The 16,921-nt window shown below is 37.7% G+C and overlaps 3 protein-coding genes and 1 pseudogene across 3 annotated transcripts; 2 read left to right on the plus strand and 2 right to left on the minus strand.

Moving 5' to 3' along the window:
* Nucleotides 1-1,280: 1,280 nt before the first annotated feature.
* On the plus strand, nucleotides 1,281-5,123 carry LOC119983710 (annotated as a pseudogene).
* A 180-nt stretch (nucleotides 5,124-5,303) lies between these two features.
* LOC119983711 (phosphatidylglycerophosphate phosphatase PTPMT1-like) lies at nucleotides 5,304-9,833 on the minus strand. Its single transcript, XM_038827411.1, has 7 exons — nucleotides 9,670-9,833; nucleotides 9,363-9,567; nucleotides 8,280-8,402; nucleotides 7,664-7,757; nucleotides 6,684-6,766; nucleotides 6,504-6,593; nucleotides 5,304-5,959 (listed from the first exon to the last, which is right to left on the minus strand). Exons 2-7 carry the CDS (start codon nucleotides 9,561-9,563, stop codon nucleotides 5,588-5,590), a joined length of 963 nt encoding a protein of 320 aa, XP_038683339.1. The 5' UTR covers nucleotides 9,564-9,567; nucleotides 9,670-9,833; the 3' UTR covers nucleotides 5,304-5,587.
* A 1,381-nt stretch (nucleotides 9,834-11,214) lies between these two features.
* On the plus strand, nucleotides 11,215-14,152 carry LOC119983654 (actin-related protein 2/3 complex subunit 5A). The gene is made up of 4 exons (XM_038827346.1): nucleotides 11,215-11,927; nucleotides 12,006-12,078; nucleotides 12,175-12,275; nucleotides 13,887-14,152. Exons 1-4 carry the CDS (start codon nucleotides 11,830-11,832, stop codon nucleotides 14,020-14,022), a joined length of 408 nt encoding a protein of 135 aa, XP_038683274.1. The 5' UTR covers nucleotides 11,215-11,829; the 3' UTR covers nucleotides 14,023-14,152.
* A 136-nt stretch (nucleotides 14,153-14,288) lies between these two features.
* Nucleotides 14,289-16,516, minus strand: LOC119983653 (homeobox-leucine zipper protein HAT3-like). Its single transcript, XM_038827345.1, has 4 exons — nucleotides 16,053-16,516; nucleotides 15,368-15,606; nucleotides 15,180-15,259; nucleotides 14,289-14,930 (listed from the first exon to the last, which is right to left on the minus strand). The coding sequence occupies exons 1-4, from the start codon at nucleotides 16,156-16,158 to the stop codon at nucleotides 14,588-14,590; spliced, it is 768 nt and encodes a 255-aa protein (XP_038683273.1). The 5' UTR covers nucleotides 16,159-16,516; the 3' UTR covers nucleotides 14,289-14,587.
* Nucleotides 16,517-16,921: the final 405 nt, after the last annotated feature.

The raw sequence follows: 16,921 nt of genomic DNA on the forward strand, positions 1-16,921 counted from the left end.
TCGATTTGTTGACAAGTGTCCCATGTTCCTTCAACTGCTTGATAGTGTAGAATAACTAATTCCCTTCTTACTGACATGTGTACCCCACGTTCTATTGTTGCTCCGTTTCTGTTACACCATAACTCCCACGTCGGTCACTCTTTTTTACGTGTTCACATATTTGGGTAACTACTTTCGTTTGTTTCGGTCACTTGCCATATGTTCACCGATCCATTTTCATACAAATTTCCTAGCTCATTCATGATTCAACCTTCGTTCGAACCTAATCGTTTCCTTCTGCCTTCGTTCAACAATTTGGACGATGTTGCTCAATGTAACTTTGATGCATTTTATATGCAACAATATATATATATATATATATATATATATAAAAGAATTCTCCTATAAGTATACAAAATAAGGACATAAAATAAGTATGACTTTTTAACCATTGATTTATAAAATACATATATGGGCTTATAAAAAAAAAAAAAAAAAAAAAACCTACATACAAATATGTTACTCGTGTCACATAATTATTAGGGAATTCATGCACGTTTGATCATATTAAACCTCGTCGAGAAGTAATGGTAATAGGATCATTTGGAGAAACAATACCTAAGCTCGAGTATGTTTCAGAATCTTTTCGATTGCTCGTTATGAACTATGAACTTAGCTTTGGGCTTGATATTATTTATTTTTTTCATGCACCATATGGATTCTCAAAATGAATCATTCAAATTCATTGTTTTTAAGCAATTAAGAATCATAATTTAACGCACGGTCAAAGGTATGCAGTTATTTGGTAAAGAAAAAAGAATCAAGGAACTTTAGCCAAACGATTAAGAAAAAAAAAATCACCCCCTTGATTATCAAGGCATGTAGTGGGCCAGGTTGCGTGGGATTAAAGTTGGGCCCAGCCCAAATTTAAGGCCTCAATGTTCATTTACTAGTGCGTAGAGGAGATAAAACTCTGTCTGATTTGAATTACTGAATTTATTTTACTCAAATTAAATAGTTTGGACATAAATTATATGTTCGAAATTTAGATCCAAACACAAAAATTTTAACTGATCCACTTATCCAAACCCTAATTCACATTAAATTATTATCTAATTTACTTGTTTAAATTTAAATAAATCCAAGTTTGTTTAATCAAGTATGTGTGAAATCCAATTAATATCCGAACATATAAATATTTTGTAAATATTGTTATCCCATCCGAAACCGATTTTGTTTTTGGCCATCCCTACCCTTAACGAAGTGTAAATCCCAAACCGTATCATACGCAATTTCCGACATATACATATTACATACTTCCCGCGGTCACCATAACGACATTTATTACAGGAAGCAATGGGAGGCCAGAGGAGGAGCCACGGCACAGACTTATCTGCTTCTTCTTCGTCGTGGCTTTCACGTTTCTGGTCGTCGGCACTCAGGACCAAGACCTTCGGCTCCCCGACCAGCGCCGCAGATTTCCGTACTAGCTCCGGCGAGGGTCTTGTTGGCGGCTCGGACTCCTCGATCTCATTCTCATAGGCGTCGGCGCCTCCATCGGTGCCGGAATCTTTGTCGTCACTGGCACTGTCGCGCGCGATGCTGGACCTGGTGAGTTCGGCTTCGCGGACTCCTTATGAATTGGTTGTGAAGGAAATTTCACAATGATGGCATCTGAACATACGTAGTGAATTGAAATGCCGATTAGGTTTCCTAATCAAGCAAAACAGGTTTTTTTTTTTTATATAGAAAGTGTTTCTTTTCGTGCTTAAGAGATGTTTTGCTATTATGTTGCAGGAGTGACGATTAGTTTTATAGTTGCTGGAGCCTCGTGCATATTGAATGCACTTTGTTATGCGGAGCTAGCTTCTCGAGTACCTGCTGTTGTCGGGGGAGCATACTTATATGCATATGTAGCTTTCAATGAGCTCACTGCTTTTCTAGTTTTTGCGCAATTAATGCTTGATTATCATGTTGCGGCGGCTAGCATAGCACGAAGCTTGGCAGCCTATATCATAACAATTCTAGAGCTCTTTCCATTTTTCAAAGATATTCCAGGGTGGGTTGGACAAGGTGAAGAGTTCTTGGGGGGAGCTCTATCAATCAACATTTTAGCTCCGATTGTCCTAGCAATTCTGACTGCTATTCTATGCTGGGGCGTTGGAGAATCATCTGCACTGAACTCATTTATGACTGTTACTAAGGTGCTGTCTTGGAACAGTTTCTTTTCAATACTGCGTCTATAGGGAACGGATGTCCATATCATTCACACAAGTTATATGCCTCTTTAAGAATGAGGAATTGATGGCTCCCTTCTCCCTTTTGGGCTTTCAGGATTAGTATGTTCAGAAATTCTAATATGGTTGTAATCCTTACAGAGCCTTACATTAACTTTCTTTTCCGCAACATATTTTGAGCACCATTGAACTTTATTATATGACCACTTATCAAAAAGCATTTCATCTTGCTCATTATCATCATTCTCATCTTCGTCAAAGCCCTAGTATATAAATCCTCAAAAGCACCGAAAAAAGTAGTTGGAGTCCTATATATAAATTATCTTATGCCATTTATTTCAGCTGCAACCCTATGCGTTTCCTTTATTTAAACATTTGAACATTGAATCCCGGCCGTTGCATGTCTCTATTAAGTGCATAACATCAATCAGGAATCTTAAAAGAGCTTTGCCGCAGGTTGTCATTGTTATTTTTGTGATCTTTGCTGGTGCTTTTGAGGTTGACATTTCAAATTGGTCACCTTTTGCTCCAAATGGTTTTAAAGCAATATTGACCGGAGCTACGGTTGTATTTTTCTCATATGTTGGATTTGACGCAGTCGCGAATTCAGCTGAAGAATCAAAGAACCCGCAGGTGTATTTACTTGATTCTTTCTGGTACTCTATATTCTGGTTTATGTAAACTGCTAATTTGATCTTTCTGCAGTATTACTGTCTTCCTAACTTTTCTTTTTTCTTTTCCTTTTTTTGCCATTTCAATATTGATTTTCAGCGGGATTTGCCAATTGGCATCCTAGGAAGTCTTGTCATATGCATTGCACTATATATCAGTGTGTGTTTAGTTCTCACTGGGATGCATGGTACCGTACCATTTCCTTGGGGAAGATGCTCCTTTGGCTGAAGCCTTCACATCGAAGGGGTTGAAATATGTATCTGTTCTAATCAGCATTGGGGCCGTGGCTGGACTTAGCACAACCCTTCTAGTTGGTCTTTATGTTCAGGTGAAAAACTTTTATACCAACCGTAATCAGCATGTCATAATGTAACCTGCGCAAATGTAAGTAATAACATGTTCTCATGAGCAGTCTCGGTTGTATCTTGGGCTTGGAAGGGATGGTCTACTGCCTTCTGTATTTGCTAAAGTGCATCCAACACGCCACACTCCTGTGTTTTCTCAAGTCTGGGTTGGTATAATCGCTGGTGTTTTGGCGGGTCTGTTTAACGTGCGTGAGCTCTCACACATTCTTTCAGTCGGCTCATTGGTAAGCTATTTTCAAACTTTCCCTTTATATTAGTTGTAAATATGTATTGGATCAGGCAGAACAGTTTTATATCTTCTGAATTGACTTCACACACTCGCATATCACATTGCTCTATGGCACTGGGACGCTGTCAAAATTCAAATGGAACCTTCGAAAGTGCAATAACAGGGCATGTTGTGATTAACTTTGTAAGATTTATGTGAAAGAAAATATTGAGGATATGTGGTTATCATCAGAAACCATAAGTTTGAGCATTTTTTCATTTCCACCATTGGATTGCATGTACTCATGCCAATTTTTGGCTCCTTTCAGACAGGCTATTCTGTTGTTGCAGCATGTGTAGTGGTTTGTCGTTCGAAAGATAAAACGGCAAGTCTAGTTTCTTCAGAATGGATTACAGCCTGGAGGGAAGGTGTACTTTGCCTGATTATAGTAGCTTTTAGTGGTTTTGGCTCTGGAGTTCTCTACCGTGTCGATGCTTCATTTGTTTTTCTGCTTGTAGCAGCAGTTATAGCTTTACTTGCTTCTGCTGCTCTCTTGTGCCGCCAAGTGAGTATTCTTCTGTGCACGAACGCTTGTGTATATTCTGATTGCATAATCACGAGTACCATTAATGATTTTTTACGTGAGTGTATCTGCTAGCATTACTACTTTTATTCCCTTTCATTCATTCTCTCCTTTTTCAGCGTTATGTGGATCCTCCGGGTTTTTCTTGTCCTGGCGTTCCCATTGTTCCAGCTATTTTCATCTTCTTGAACATTTTTCTTTTTGCTCAGGTAAGTGCTCTTGCTACGCACTCTCTCTCACTCTATCGTTACTGTTTTAGATTCAGGAGAATTTTTCTTCCGGAATTTGCCTTTGTATTTGTATCACTTTTGGACGGCGATAACCAACTTGTTCTTTGTGCAGTTGCACTACGAAGCTTGGGTGAGATTCATCATTCTTAGCCTTGTTGCGGTTGGTATTTACGCATTTTATGGACAGTACCATGCTGAGCCAAGGTCAAATGAGGCAATTATATATCATCGGGCACCAGCTGAAGCTAGCTAGTTACATATTGGATGTTATGGCGTTTGGCCGTTGTAAAACTACTGATTGGCCTTGTATTTGTATGTGTACAGTGTAGTAGTATGTAGCATCCATTTGTCTTGTAAACTTGTTTGTACAAGTATAAAGCACCAATTTGATTCCAATCTTTTTCCAGTGACAAATTCCTGTAAAAGTAATACTTACCTCTTCAGGACAAATTCCAATTTCTCTGTGGGGTTTTTTTGGTGTCGTGGGCTTTCACGGGTTTGCCAGCGTGGTATGGACAGTTCTAACGACCCAATGTTTACGCCCGTTCTTAGCTGTCCGAATGATATGTTGAGCTGCACGGTTTCTGGATTACCAAAAAAAAAAATAGTTAATGGTTATGGGAAGAAGGAAATGTTGCATTGTTCAATGCCTTAGGTTGTCCTTGGGAGGTGGATTCATGGTGGCTGGAGAAAGGATTCAGGAGGGTTCCATTCTAATCAAGCGAACCTAACAAAGTAAGGCAATCAAGGACCGAAGCAAAATCTTAAAGCACACACAGCATTGCGTTGCGAAGAAGGGAGTATGTTGCTACGATAATATCCCGAATGAAGGTTGCCCGAGAGGAGAATTTGTAAGAATAAACACCACAAGTCTTCTCACTCAGTTGTATACAACATCATAGTAAAAGCCTACGGCTCTCCTTTGACAATCCTGATTCCTGAATGCTGAGCAATTCAACATCACAAAACTTCAAACCATCTCCCGCTGAAAAATGAGGAAGTAACTTACAATTTGGTCTTCTGATGAAAGATACAACTTACAGCATGAGAGATTTATTTCTTTCAAACGATTTATCGTCTTTCAAACCAAGGAACTCTCATTACAACCCGAATCTACTCCATCTACAACGTACATTCCTTGCTTACAGAGACTGTAGTCTGTACAACTCAACTATCTCGCAACTTCAAACCGACATTGGGTTTTTATCATTATCATTCTCAACTCTATGTTGTAATGAAAGTATACTTCAAGAAAAATCTTGATAAAGACACTTGGGATGGAAATCTTAAATTAACATACCCACATAAGTCGCTCAATAGACTTGGATGTGAACGCCATGACTCTCCAACTGCTCAGCCGCACCGGAATTCGAAAGCTTTTTGCTTCCTGGCTTCTGGCTTTCATGACACCTTAGCCAGAGGCAAGAGAGTCTGGAGATAGCTGCCTGACTAGCAAACTGAAGCCTACAAGCCAGGTTCAGTTCATTCATCATCTTGCTACCTACTACATCTAAGTCACAGCTAGCATCATATCCATCAAGGTCTGATTCTGTTACCACCACTACAGAGGAATCATCAAAGGCTGCAGTTTCCAGTATTGCTGGATGACATCGAATCTTTCTTAATATCATGCGGCTGGGGCTTCCCATTTTCCTCACCTTGAGAAGATAATAATCTTGGACAGCCTGCATTTACAGGATTATCGTAGAGTTTAAACGGAAACAAGCCTCAACGCACCAAAACTACGAACTTCAACTTTTTCTATTTTTTGTATTTTTGAAGAACATCATTACTTCAGGAATGCTTGCTAACTCTTGACCAGAGTTTGGGTAATGCAGAAACAAACAAAATGCACCTCCATATACAGAAACTTGAAGGTGCTGAATCAAAGGTTTCTCACTTGACTTTAGAAGAAATAGGGTATTGTCTTTGGTCACAGGAGAGAAAATGCTCCAACAAAAGGATAGTCAAAAGGAACGGGCTCTTATAGAAGTACTTATTGCATCAATGTCAGCAATTAGGAGATGGTTAAAACATTCAAAGAATAAATAAAAATTCATTCAAAAAATCCAAATTTAGAAGTCTGATTAAAATAAATAGACATCAGGACTAGAAAAATAGGAACCTGCCATTTCTACTTTTTAGGAAAGAATTTGAAAATATGAAGTTATTTACAAAAACATAAACCACAGCAAGATACTGCTTGCTGAGGAAAATAATCAAACATACCTGCCACTGGGCGGAGGCTAAACGTACCCTTGGCCTGATCGATCTCACAAATTTATATGCCGCATCAGGAGTCATATGCCTGTGTTCCACCTTTTATCGAAAGCCACAATCTCAAAGTTAAAATAATATTGCATAAGAACAAATATATTTTTGTAAGTTAAATGTTCAGACCATGCATACCAGGTAACAAAGAACGATAGTTGTGCTGCGCCCCCGACCAGCCTTGCAATGGACATATGTTGTCTTCCCGAGAGATGCATTTCCTACAAAAAGCACAAGAAAAAAACCCAAAGAGTTAACCAAACTGGAATTACTAAAATATCACAGATTCACAGTGCACCCAGAAGAGAACTAAATCCATTCTAACCTCCCATCTCAATCAGACAAATGTACCACTAACTGAAGAGATTGGAAAGTAATCTCTAAATGTAGAGACCACGTACACCAGATTCAACAAAAATTTCACCTAGCTAGGTTTAGTACTCAAACCCTTTTTTTTTTTAAACCTTGAAATGTAGCAAATAAAAGCAATTGACCATCTGCACTAGCCAGTAACAATACAGAACAGACGTACAAGTCATTTATGTAATGTCATATACAAAACAGCAGCTTACAATTGATCTATCATTTCGGTTATCCATCAAGCAAAGACTAATACATTCATGCCATCATGCCGTCTAAATATAAATGCTATAAAAGCAAGTATTGATGGTGATCATGAGTTGCAGCCTATGAGGCATACAATGTTATTTACCAAAAGATGTATTTCTTCATATAGCAATGCATTAAACAAGATGCTGCAAACCATCAAAGGCAGTGAACAAGTCAGCTTCACAAAAGTTAATTCGATAGATTTTCTATTGTGCCAATGAGATTTATACGATGCAGTTCGAAGAGAATATAGAGGGTAGGAGATATTCATACACTAAATCTCATTGTATAGTGCAGCAAAAATGGAAATGGAACCCAGGACACGACATTATCCAAGCAGGTTGCAAAGACAAAACTTATATTCATGTTTTTGAGTCAGCTTAAGCGCCAAAAACTAGCAATGAGCCAATGATAGACAAACATCTCACGAAGCATGCAAGGTAATAAAATACACATTATCTATGGGCAAAACATTTGAATGCATCAAGAAAAACTGAAATTACATTTACCTTGTATGAAATCCACAGCTTGGCTTATATCAGTAAACGACGGAGCAAAAAGATAGTCTCGTGTTGGAATTACCAAATGATCAATGCAGTGAGCCTAGAAAAACAAGTAACAGAAAACACATGAGAAAACAGACACCGATAGTCTGTGACAGACACTAAATCAGGACACGCGTCTATGTCATATTAGAAGTTTACACTATTAATTAAAGTGTCCTTGTTGGCAACCAATGAAACCATAAGCAGTCAATCTCAAACATAATTTAAAACTATGGACATCATAGCTAGAGAAAATGCATTGCCACGTGTCAAGTGCGCGTAAACAGGTAATGAAGAACCAACTTGCAGAATGCATACTTATAAAACTTTTTCAGACAATTCAAAGCGTGAAAAATGAGACGAAATCACGAAAAACAATTTCCAGGTCATGACTCATGAGACAGACATTTAAAAGTCACTAGAGGCTGAGCTGATCCAGCATAGCCCAGTAGGTCATAGAGACAAAATATATCAAACCATTCAATTGTTATGGATACGAACAGTTTAACTCAAAACTTAATCTATCACAAATGGAAAACATTTCACAACAGCTATACATACAGAAGAAAAGCATACTCACACGATAGAGCAATGTTGGGACCAAAGTCTCGTATGGTTCATTTAATGTAACCACTCCAGAGACACCAAGCTCCTTTAACAGAGGAACATCGGTAGGAAAGGGTACAGCACCTAGCAATATAAACTGAGAACTGATATATTAGTGTGGGATTAATGCGAACTAAAAAAAAGACAAAACAAACAATATCAACGCCATAAAGCAGCGGAAAGACAAACGAAATCTACACTCACCCACCAATAACTGATGTGTCAATGAAAAAAAGAAATAAATAAATAAATAAAGTTTCAGTTAGTAATTGCACCTACAGGGGAAGCACCGTAAACCAAAACAATAATAATCTGAAAAAGTTTGCAAACAGAACAAATAATTGCTATGATGATACCAGAACCAAGGATCTTCTTGGAGAAATAAAATCAATAGTCAACAACAGTTGGCAGTGATCTAAAATGGAAAACCATGCAGATCCACAAATCAACAAAAAAGGCCTGACACAACTGCCATGCTCTCATCGTGCCGTCCTTTCTATCCGTCTTTATCCTCGATTACGGTAAAATATTCATGTCTACAATCTCAAATCACTCTTGCTAAAGTCACAAGAACTACAAAAAAAACAAAACCAAACCCAGGTCCTTTCTAGAAGGACTCTAAAACCCATAATCAACAACCAACAATGGTAGACAGTGCTATTTCTTTCTCTTTACCTTTGATTATCCCACACAATTAAGGTCCCCCGATTAAGAAAATATATGATGGATCTTATAGACCCTCATCAACACTAAATTAACCATACATAAGACCAGGATTTATGGCCTGAAACAGGACGCGTTGCACCATGCTTTTCCCCTTCTTATCATAACAGTGTTCGAAGCGGCAACTATACCAGGACAAAGAAAGTCAATCACCTAAAATTAATCTGATGATCTGAAAAATTAACTCAACAACACGAAATCAACAAGCAAAACGGGTAAACACACGGACAATTCATTACAAATTATCAAAAAAAGATGAAAAAAATCAGGAACGATCGCTCCATATCAGCCATCAAGGAAATTATAATTGAAGATCAAAACATGCTATCGATACCTCGTCGACCCGATCCCACCAGTGAAACTCAGTTTGGATCTTGTTCCTCACAACATTGTACAGCAGTGTAGGGTAAAAGAGAGCGCGCGCACCAGCTAAAACCAGAGCCCGTTTCGCATCTGAAACGACGCCTCCGTCACCACAAATTTGATCCTCCCCGCCGTTGATCTCCTCCCCTTCCTTCAATTCCTCTATGAGCATTATTCTTCCACAGATCGAACAAAAACACGCACAAAATCAGCAAAATCAACAACGATACGAACAAAAGAACCTCGTGATCCCAATCAAAAACAACAGCGAAAAGTACCGGATTGCACACTGAATTTGGGGGATTTGTAACGCTAAGCGAAGCAATGTGATTAAGCAAAGCAATTAGGGAAACGAAAAAACGGCTTGAGTTTTGCTTGCTTGGAAGTGAGTGTGTGTGATCGCGACTCTGCCCCTCATTTCCTTTTCTTTCAACAAACCCTCGGAAATAACAAACAAACAAACAAACAAGCCCTAAAAAAGAAAAAGTAACGCTTTATTTATAGTAATCTTAATTAATAAGCAATAAAAAAAACTCTTTGTTTCAAAATCTATCGGATTTATTTTTTTTTAATACCATATGGTGATGTCTTTAATGTCACATTTTTATATGTTTTACCTTTTATATAAAAAAATAAGCAATTCTCACATCTGAACTAATTATGCGAGTTTGTTTTTCATCCATATATATATGATGGGTCCCATAACAAATATGTGATCGTTATTTTTATTGTGGTTTATTACGACTATTAGATTTCAAGTTTGCAAAATTGATTTACATGTGAGAATTATATATATATACACGTGTTTTTTTTATTTTTTTTAAGAATTATCCTAATCCAAGTTGTGCATTATTTGAATAAAATAATGTCCTAAAGTTTTTATCTAAGAATGATAATTAGGTTTTATTATACATAAGAATAGGATATGAAGGGTGTGAAATTACTTAAAACATGTGATTTTCTTACCAAATATGAAATTATTGCATTACTTAATTTTTCGCACGAAATGGATTACACATTGATGCAACTAAATTTATATTCATCATTAAGGAAAATAAATGTGTTCTTTACTTCCTTATTTTTAATATTTTATTTAGTTATTTTTATATTCTGGATGTAGAAATCAAGACTTTCTTATCCTCGCATTCAAGTTCAAATAAATTATTGTACGCTTTGGATCCTTTTCGGGAGTTGGGTGGGTACTCACACTCCCTCCCAAATTAAAGATGTTTATAGGGTCGAGTGGAGATGTGTGATTATTCTCTGAAATAAATACGTGCAGGCACGAGGAGAGTTCCAAAGCGTACAATACCTCAGTTGGACTAAAATATCAACGTAAGAAAACCTGCTTTTGTACAAAAAAAAATTGAAAAAATTGTTTGTAACTGACCGCTGACACCTCTATACCTACAAACTAATATCAAATAGCACTTGAAGTCATTATGTCGAGGTTTTTCATTTGAAAAAAAAAATATCATTTACATGCCAAAAATGTTAGGGATCCCAATAAATGGGATTATCGTCATTCCAATAATTCGTCTTGTCCCTTGATAGAGGTAAGTGTGAAGATCCATAAAATCAGATGATTGAACCAGAGAGTGACATATTAATCACTAGGATGACTGGGATCTCATTACTGGGATACCTATCACTTTTCTTTACATGCAACCCTCTTGATTTTTGTGAACGAAGCCACTTTTTGAAGTCTAATTTGCTCCCTAAACTTGGCTCAATGGCATATTTGGCATGGCAAGTTGGCAACTGCCTCAAAAAGTTCTCATAGATTTTCCCGTCGACTAAGCTCTGACACCATTTTCTAGTTTCATCTCCTGCTTTGAAGAATCAATCCTCCTCCTCTCTTTTAACCCAACCAATACTCTCTCTTTTTCTTCACATCTAAATCTCTCATCGCATCATTTAAGCTTCTTTGCAATTTTTTCTTTTGGAAGATTTCATTCCCATTTCTATACCATTCAATGGATTCCCTTTTCATTGAAGTTTCTCTCCAATTCTTTCTCGGATGAAGATCCATTGCTATGATGCCGAGAAACCTTCTCAGATGGAGAGTCATTGCTATAATGCGGACAATGATGAAAAGTTGTGCTATATCAATATTTCACCCATCAGATTCTTCATACTCTTCGGGTGTGTAACAGAGTGGTGATGTCTTGGATTTTATGGAGCGCTCGGCTAAATCAGTCTTAGTCGTGTTGGAGTCGGATCCCCTCCATTCATGCTCTATTTTTCTCTGGTTGTAATCTCATTTGATTAAAGAATTTTTTTTAAAAAAAATAGCTTAAGTTAAAAACTAGTTTATTTAATATTTTGCTTAACCAACCTAAAACGGAGCTGTTTAGCGGCGCCAGTCACTCTGTGACATTTTTCTAGGGAAAAATTCCGACTGGCAGAGGAAGAATTTGAGAGCGAAGAGAGAGAAAATGGCAACGACGGAGGAATTTGTAGAGGCAGACAATGCAGAGGCGATAATCACAAGAATCGAACACAAGTCTCGGAAGATTGAAAGCTTACTCAAACAGTAAATGAAACGATCCCTTAAATCTCTTCCTCAAATTCTCTCATAATTTCGCTTTCCTTACATCGATTTTTGTATCAGGTCGAAACCCGTCGAGGCTCTCAAAACTGCTCTAGAAGGATCTCCTCCCAATACCAGAGATGAGCGATGCAAGGTCCTGCCTTTCTATTATGTTGTAGTTTTCTTTTTCATTTTTGTTTTGGAGATGAAATGGAAGGAATATTGATTTGTGATTTTGGGTTTTTTGTAGTCTGCTAATTGGATAGTGGTGCATAGAGCGATAATGGCTATTAAAGATGTGGATGCGTTGTTCTCTGCTTTGGATCCTGAATATTATGATATCCTTATGAAGTAAGCATCTTTCCGCTTCTGCATTCACCCATTTCATATTTTTAGCCTAAATAATGAGTTCTTTTCAGTTCTTGGTTGAGTGATTGCTTGTACAAATTGCTTCATAATTTCTCTGCTCAGGACTTTGTTCGTTTTTTTATTTTTCTCCTTGAATAAATAATTTAGGCTGTTAAAAAAAATTCTGAATTCTGGACATAGTTTCATATGATCTGTGATATGATCATTGTGGATCACCTCCATCTTGTCATAGGGCTTGGAGGAATCACTTCTTTTTTGGTCTGAAAATTTGATGCTAAGTTCATAATTTTCTTTTCTTTGGTAGCATTGAATATCCATAACATTGACCTTAAAAGTTGCAAAGACCTTTGTACAAGTGAGCTTCATTTGATTTAGTCTTGAAGGAAAAACTTTAGTGCATAACTTAGGCATCGCAGTTTCATACCACGGAAACAAACCTCTGTGCATTGCAAGGGTAAAGTTGTGCTGTCTTTCTTCTTGAAACCTTAACACCAAAGTCTAGAGAATGTTAGACAGTTTGAAGTTTACTTTAGATGCCTCAAGTCTATTCTTCTGGAGGTGTTAAAATACTTTCTCCGAACAGCGAGTCTGCAATCATCATGAAGTGAATGATTTAAACCAAATTGTAACGTTGGTTTTGTCTTATATTAATGGCAAGGATCAATTAAGGATGGAAGACCAGATAAGATCTACATTTTGGTGTAAGCATCTACACAAAGTAACCACTTTTGCCTACTCACTCTCTCAGTTATAATACGATTGTGGGATCCCAAGAGTGTTTAAATTTACAGTCATTGGGCTGGTATAAATAGTAGCAGTATTGTTCATATTTAGCATTTTCTCTCAATCAAGAATCCCATCGTAGTGGTAGTTGCTCCATTGCGACCTTGGTGTTATGGCTTCCTACTGGCAGAACAACCTCTTTGCAATGTGGGGGGAAACTGCACTTATTCGTTATCTCCAAGTCTACGATGGTGGAACCTTGTGCACTAACTAAGTTGCTTAACCCTTATCTATTTCGTAATACTCAGGGCAAATTGCTTCATCTTTCACTGTCATTCTGCCTTTAAAAGGATCCATTCGGAACTTAGATGTCTTCTCAGAGAACTTAAAAGCTCCTTCAACCCTGTTATCTAAGAGGGAGAGCTCTGTGGCCAATTTTCTTTAGTTAATTTTACATTTCAAGTCATTACCCTAGAAAATTAGAATGTCTCGCCCTTATGCTTGTTTTGACCTTTTCAAGGAAGATTCCTGAAATGAAATGGAAACTAATGGTAAATGTTTTGTAGTTATTATGTATTTAGAAGTTAAGATATAAAATGTCTATATAGAGTTTATAGATGTAGGCTATTTCATTGCATTGGTTTAGTTTATCAGGCCTCATTGGTTTTAGGCGTTGCTGCGCAGGTATAAGAAAACACTTTAGATTATTAGGCTCCTCGTGAAAGGATAAAGTGGTACGCGAATCAAATCCCATTGAAATGAAGCCCTTCCTAACAATTTAGTCACCATTCTCTCCCTCTCTCTATGTTTGTGTGTATATGTTTTGTACAAGATACGGGGTTATGGCAATATAACATGAGTTATTTGCAGGTACTTGTATAGAGGCTTGTCAACTGGAGATCGTCCTACATGTGACCAGTGTCTACGGATTCATGAAAAGCTGACAGAAAGAGCTGGTTTAGGATGCATATTACGTGCCCTGGCAGACACAGTCAATACAGTTTGATTTCGTTACTCCTTTTATCTTAAAATTTTCTCAGAACATGATTGATTCTGATGTACATGTAGTTGATCGTCTTAGAAGTATTAGACACAGTATACAAGAAGCTCTCTTCTAAATAAATAGTCCATGATAAATCATCAATAGATTTCTTCAAGGGCTTTTGATATTTCTCAGATCTTATTTCGCAAGTTGGATGGTGAGACTGCTACCACTTCCACTAGAAGTGTTAGAATTCAATAAGACAATCTATTGGAGAATGGAGACTCAGAAACATCTGAACTTCATAATCATTCTTTTCATTAGCATCTCTGATGGGTGATCTCACTCTTCCTGTACCAGAAGAAACAAGGAACATTTTTCCCATATCATATCACCAAGTCCTTCTCTAGCTAGTCCACCCTATCTACAATCCCTCCCTCTCTCAAAACAAGGTTTTACCTAAACAGAAGTCACATCCTAATAACCATTACTGGTCTCATCTTTGTCCCCAAATAACAAAAAGAAAAGGAGAACCCATGATCCTACATCTTTTTGGGTTATCCGTGATGTCATTAACCCGAGCTTACAACTATGGCTGGGAAGTAGGGGCATCAAACCGTCGCTGTTGGATTGGCAATGCTGCCCAAGAACTGATAGGCATTGGCCTCTGACCATTGGAACCCACAGAGAGAATTGTCGAAACAGCTGCAGCAGTGGCGGAGGAGGATGACGATGATGAAACGGCAACACGTTGACATGAAGGGCGCATGGTGAGGCTGGTGGGAGGTTTCGTGTTCATGTAGAGGTTTGGGGAGAGTTTTAAGGCCCTAAGTTCCTGAACCTCCTTCTGCAACCTTCTGTTCTCCCGAGTCAGATCCTCACAGCACCTCTTCAGGTACTCACAATCCACTTCTGTTTGCTTCATTTTGGTCCTGCATCAATATTTTTGATCAACTCGTTCAGTAATGAAAATGATTAAGATCCCAGCAGTTGGTATCCCAATTATCCGAGTATCCGTGTTGGATATGCAGGATTCAAGTGAATTTGTGGGATCCACATGTCCCACGTGATGCACATGAAATCCTGTATGTGCAACTGCTAGTATAACAGATAACTGGGATCCCTATCATAATTGTTTTAGTAAATACTCTCTAGTGCAAGCTCAATGATTAATATCTCACCTGGCCCTCCTGTTCTGAAACCACACCTCTACTTGTCTTTGCATCAGATTCAATTGCTTTGCCAGAGCGACCTTTTGCTTCTGCAACCAAAACTCCACTTTTAATAAATTTCAAGTTAAGGCCATAATGCCAATGAATAACCAAAACTTCCCATAACAAATTAATCAAATAACCACTATGCTACTCACATGATTGAGTGTGCTATGCTCCTTGAAGGTTTCTTCGAGGACCATGGACTCTTCCCTTGACAGCCTGAGCTTCTTCCTTGACCCATTGCCCTCACCGCTACCGCCTTCCTCATCGTCACTGCCACAAGAATAGGAGGCTCTCTCGGCCTCATTCTCTTCTCCAATAGTCTCTATCTCACTCCTCTTCCCGCTTAAACTTGAAATAGTGCTGTTTGGGGATGAAACCCCTGCTTCCAATACTGAATTAAGATTTTGGACCATGTTACTAGCATGCATAAATCCTCCTTGAAAGTGGAATTCTGTAATTAACAGAATATTGATGGTTTTTTTAAAAAAAAAAAAAACTTTTTTCCCATCATTTCTTAGGGAATTTACTAAGTGAAGATTTGCAACAAAACTGGTGATGTTGAGACTTGTCTTGATTCATAATCCTTGAAGGCAAGAAATCAAATATTATCAACAATTTTTTAGCTATAACTACAAATCAATGAAAATAAATGCTGGTGCAAAATAAAGAGATATATTGCATGGAATGTACAATGTGTCCTTGTTTAACGCAAGATATAAAAATAAATAAATAAATAAAAAAAAACCTAAAAGCCTAAAATATAAAATTATAATCTCTGTCACCCAGCTTTTCCTAAAAAAGCAGAGAAAAATCAAGAGAGAAAGAGAGTAGTATTACCAGATGATTGGAATAGTTTCTTCAGACAAGGTTGCTGCTGATGGTTCTGTGTAATTCCAAAGCTTAGACTCAAATCCAACCCCAACCCATCATCTTTCTCACTCATTTTTCTCTTCCTATCCAATCACAGACCAATACCCGCCAAAATTTTTCCTGATTTCCAAACAAAGCTCACTCCTTTCAGCACTTCAGGGTATATTCTGTTTGGACTCTGAGACAGAGAGAAAATTGGAAGGAAAGGGTGAGAAGATGGACAAAGTTCACTAGTTTTCTTTGGGTTTTGTTTTGTTTCGACTCAAATGGAAAAGTAAGCATGGAAAACCCCAAAATTTGGCACGAACTCACTCATTTTTCTTCCTCTCAGGCTCTCTCCCTCTCTCTCTGTCTTTCTATATAGAGAGAGATAGAGATATGGATATTAGGATATGCACAAAAGAGAGAAAATTTAGAAAGAAGAAACAGAGCAAGTTACTTGTGTCAGACGATCTAGGCTCAATCATGGTTTAGTATAGAGGAGTTAAAGAAAAGGTTCGTGTTTCGTAAGACGGGGTTGTGTTTAGTTGCGTAATAAAACACTATTTTAACCGTGGTTAAATGTTAACCTTGTCTGACCATTGACTAAAAAGAGCTCAAGTGATTGATTGATAACCACACGCGCTCTGCTGTCTCCAGACTTCACGCACTTGAAATCATCATCATTATGACATTATCTGATGATTAATTTGATCATATCATATCATATGATGAATAGATGATGGTACAAAATCCTAGGTGGGACCACCCCATTGGCTCAAAGTCTTATTGCTATTCGACAACTATATTTTTTTTCATTGAGATCGAACTTTGAGGACACATATGCGGGATTTGCC

Source organism: Tripterygium wilfordii, chromosome 18, assembly GCF_013401445.1.
Source record: "Tripterygium wilfordii isolate XIE 37 chromosome 18, ASM1340144v1, whole genome shotgun sequence".
Classification (NCBI taxonomy): domain Eukaryota; kingdom Viridiplantae; phylum Streptophyta; class Magnoliopsida; order Celastrales; family Celastraceae; genus Tripterygium; species Tripterygium wilfordii.

Bases quoted from the DNA above. Each gene is read 5' to 3' on its own strand.
- LOC119983711 (XM_038827411.1), bottom strand. From the start codon at position 9,563: ATGCTCATAGAGGAATTGAAGGAAGGGGAGGAGATCAACGGCGGGGAG. The intron at 6,594-6,683 runs GTATGCATGGTC...TTTCGATAAAAG, and splicing joins CTATCGTTCTTTGTTACCTG to GTGGAACACAGGCATATGAC. The intron at 5,960-6,503 runs GTATGTTTGATT...CTGTAAATGCAG, and splicing joins TAGCCTCCGCCCAGTGGCAG to GCTGTCCAAGATTATTATCT.
- LOC119983654 (XM_038827346.1), top strand. From the start codon at position 11,830: ATGGCAACGACGGAGGAATTTGTAGAGGCAGACAATGCAGAGGCGATA. The intron at 11,928-12,005 runs GTAAATGAAACG...TTTTTGTATCAG, and splicing joins ATTGAAAGCTTACTCAAACA to GTCGAAACCCGTCGAGGCTC. The intron at 12,079-12,174 runs GTCCTGCCTTTC...GGTTTTTTGTAG, and splicing joins CCAGAGATGAGCGATGCAAG to TCTGCTAATTGGATAGTGGT.
- LOC119983653 (XM_038827345.1), bottom strand. From the start codon at position 16,158: ATGAGTGAGAAAGATGATGGGTTGGGGTTGGATTTGAGTCTAAGCTTT. The intron at 15,260-15,367 runs GTGAGTAGCATA...TTTTGGTTGCAG, and splicing joins AGCATAGCACACTCAATCAT to AAGCAAAAGGTCGCTCTGGC. The intron at 14,931-15,179 runs GTGAGATATTAA...ATATTGATGCAG, and splicing joins TTTCAGAACAGGAGGGCCAG to GACCAAAATGAAGCAAACAG.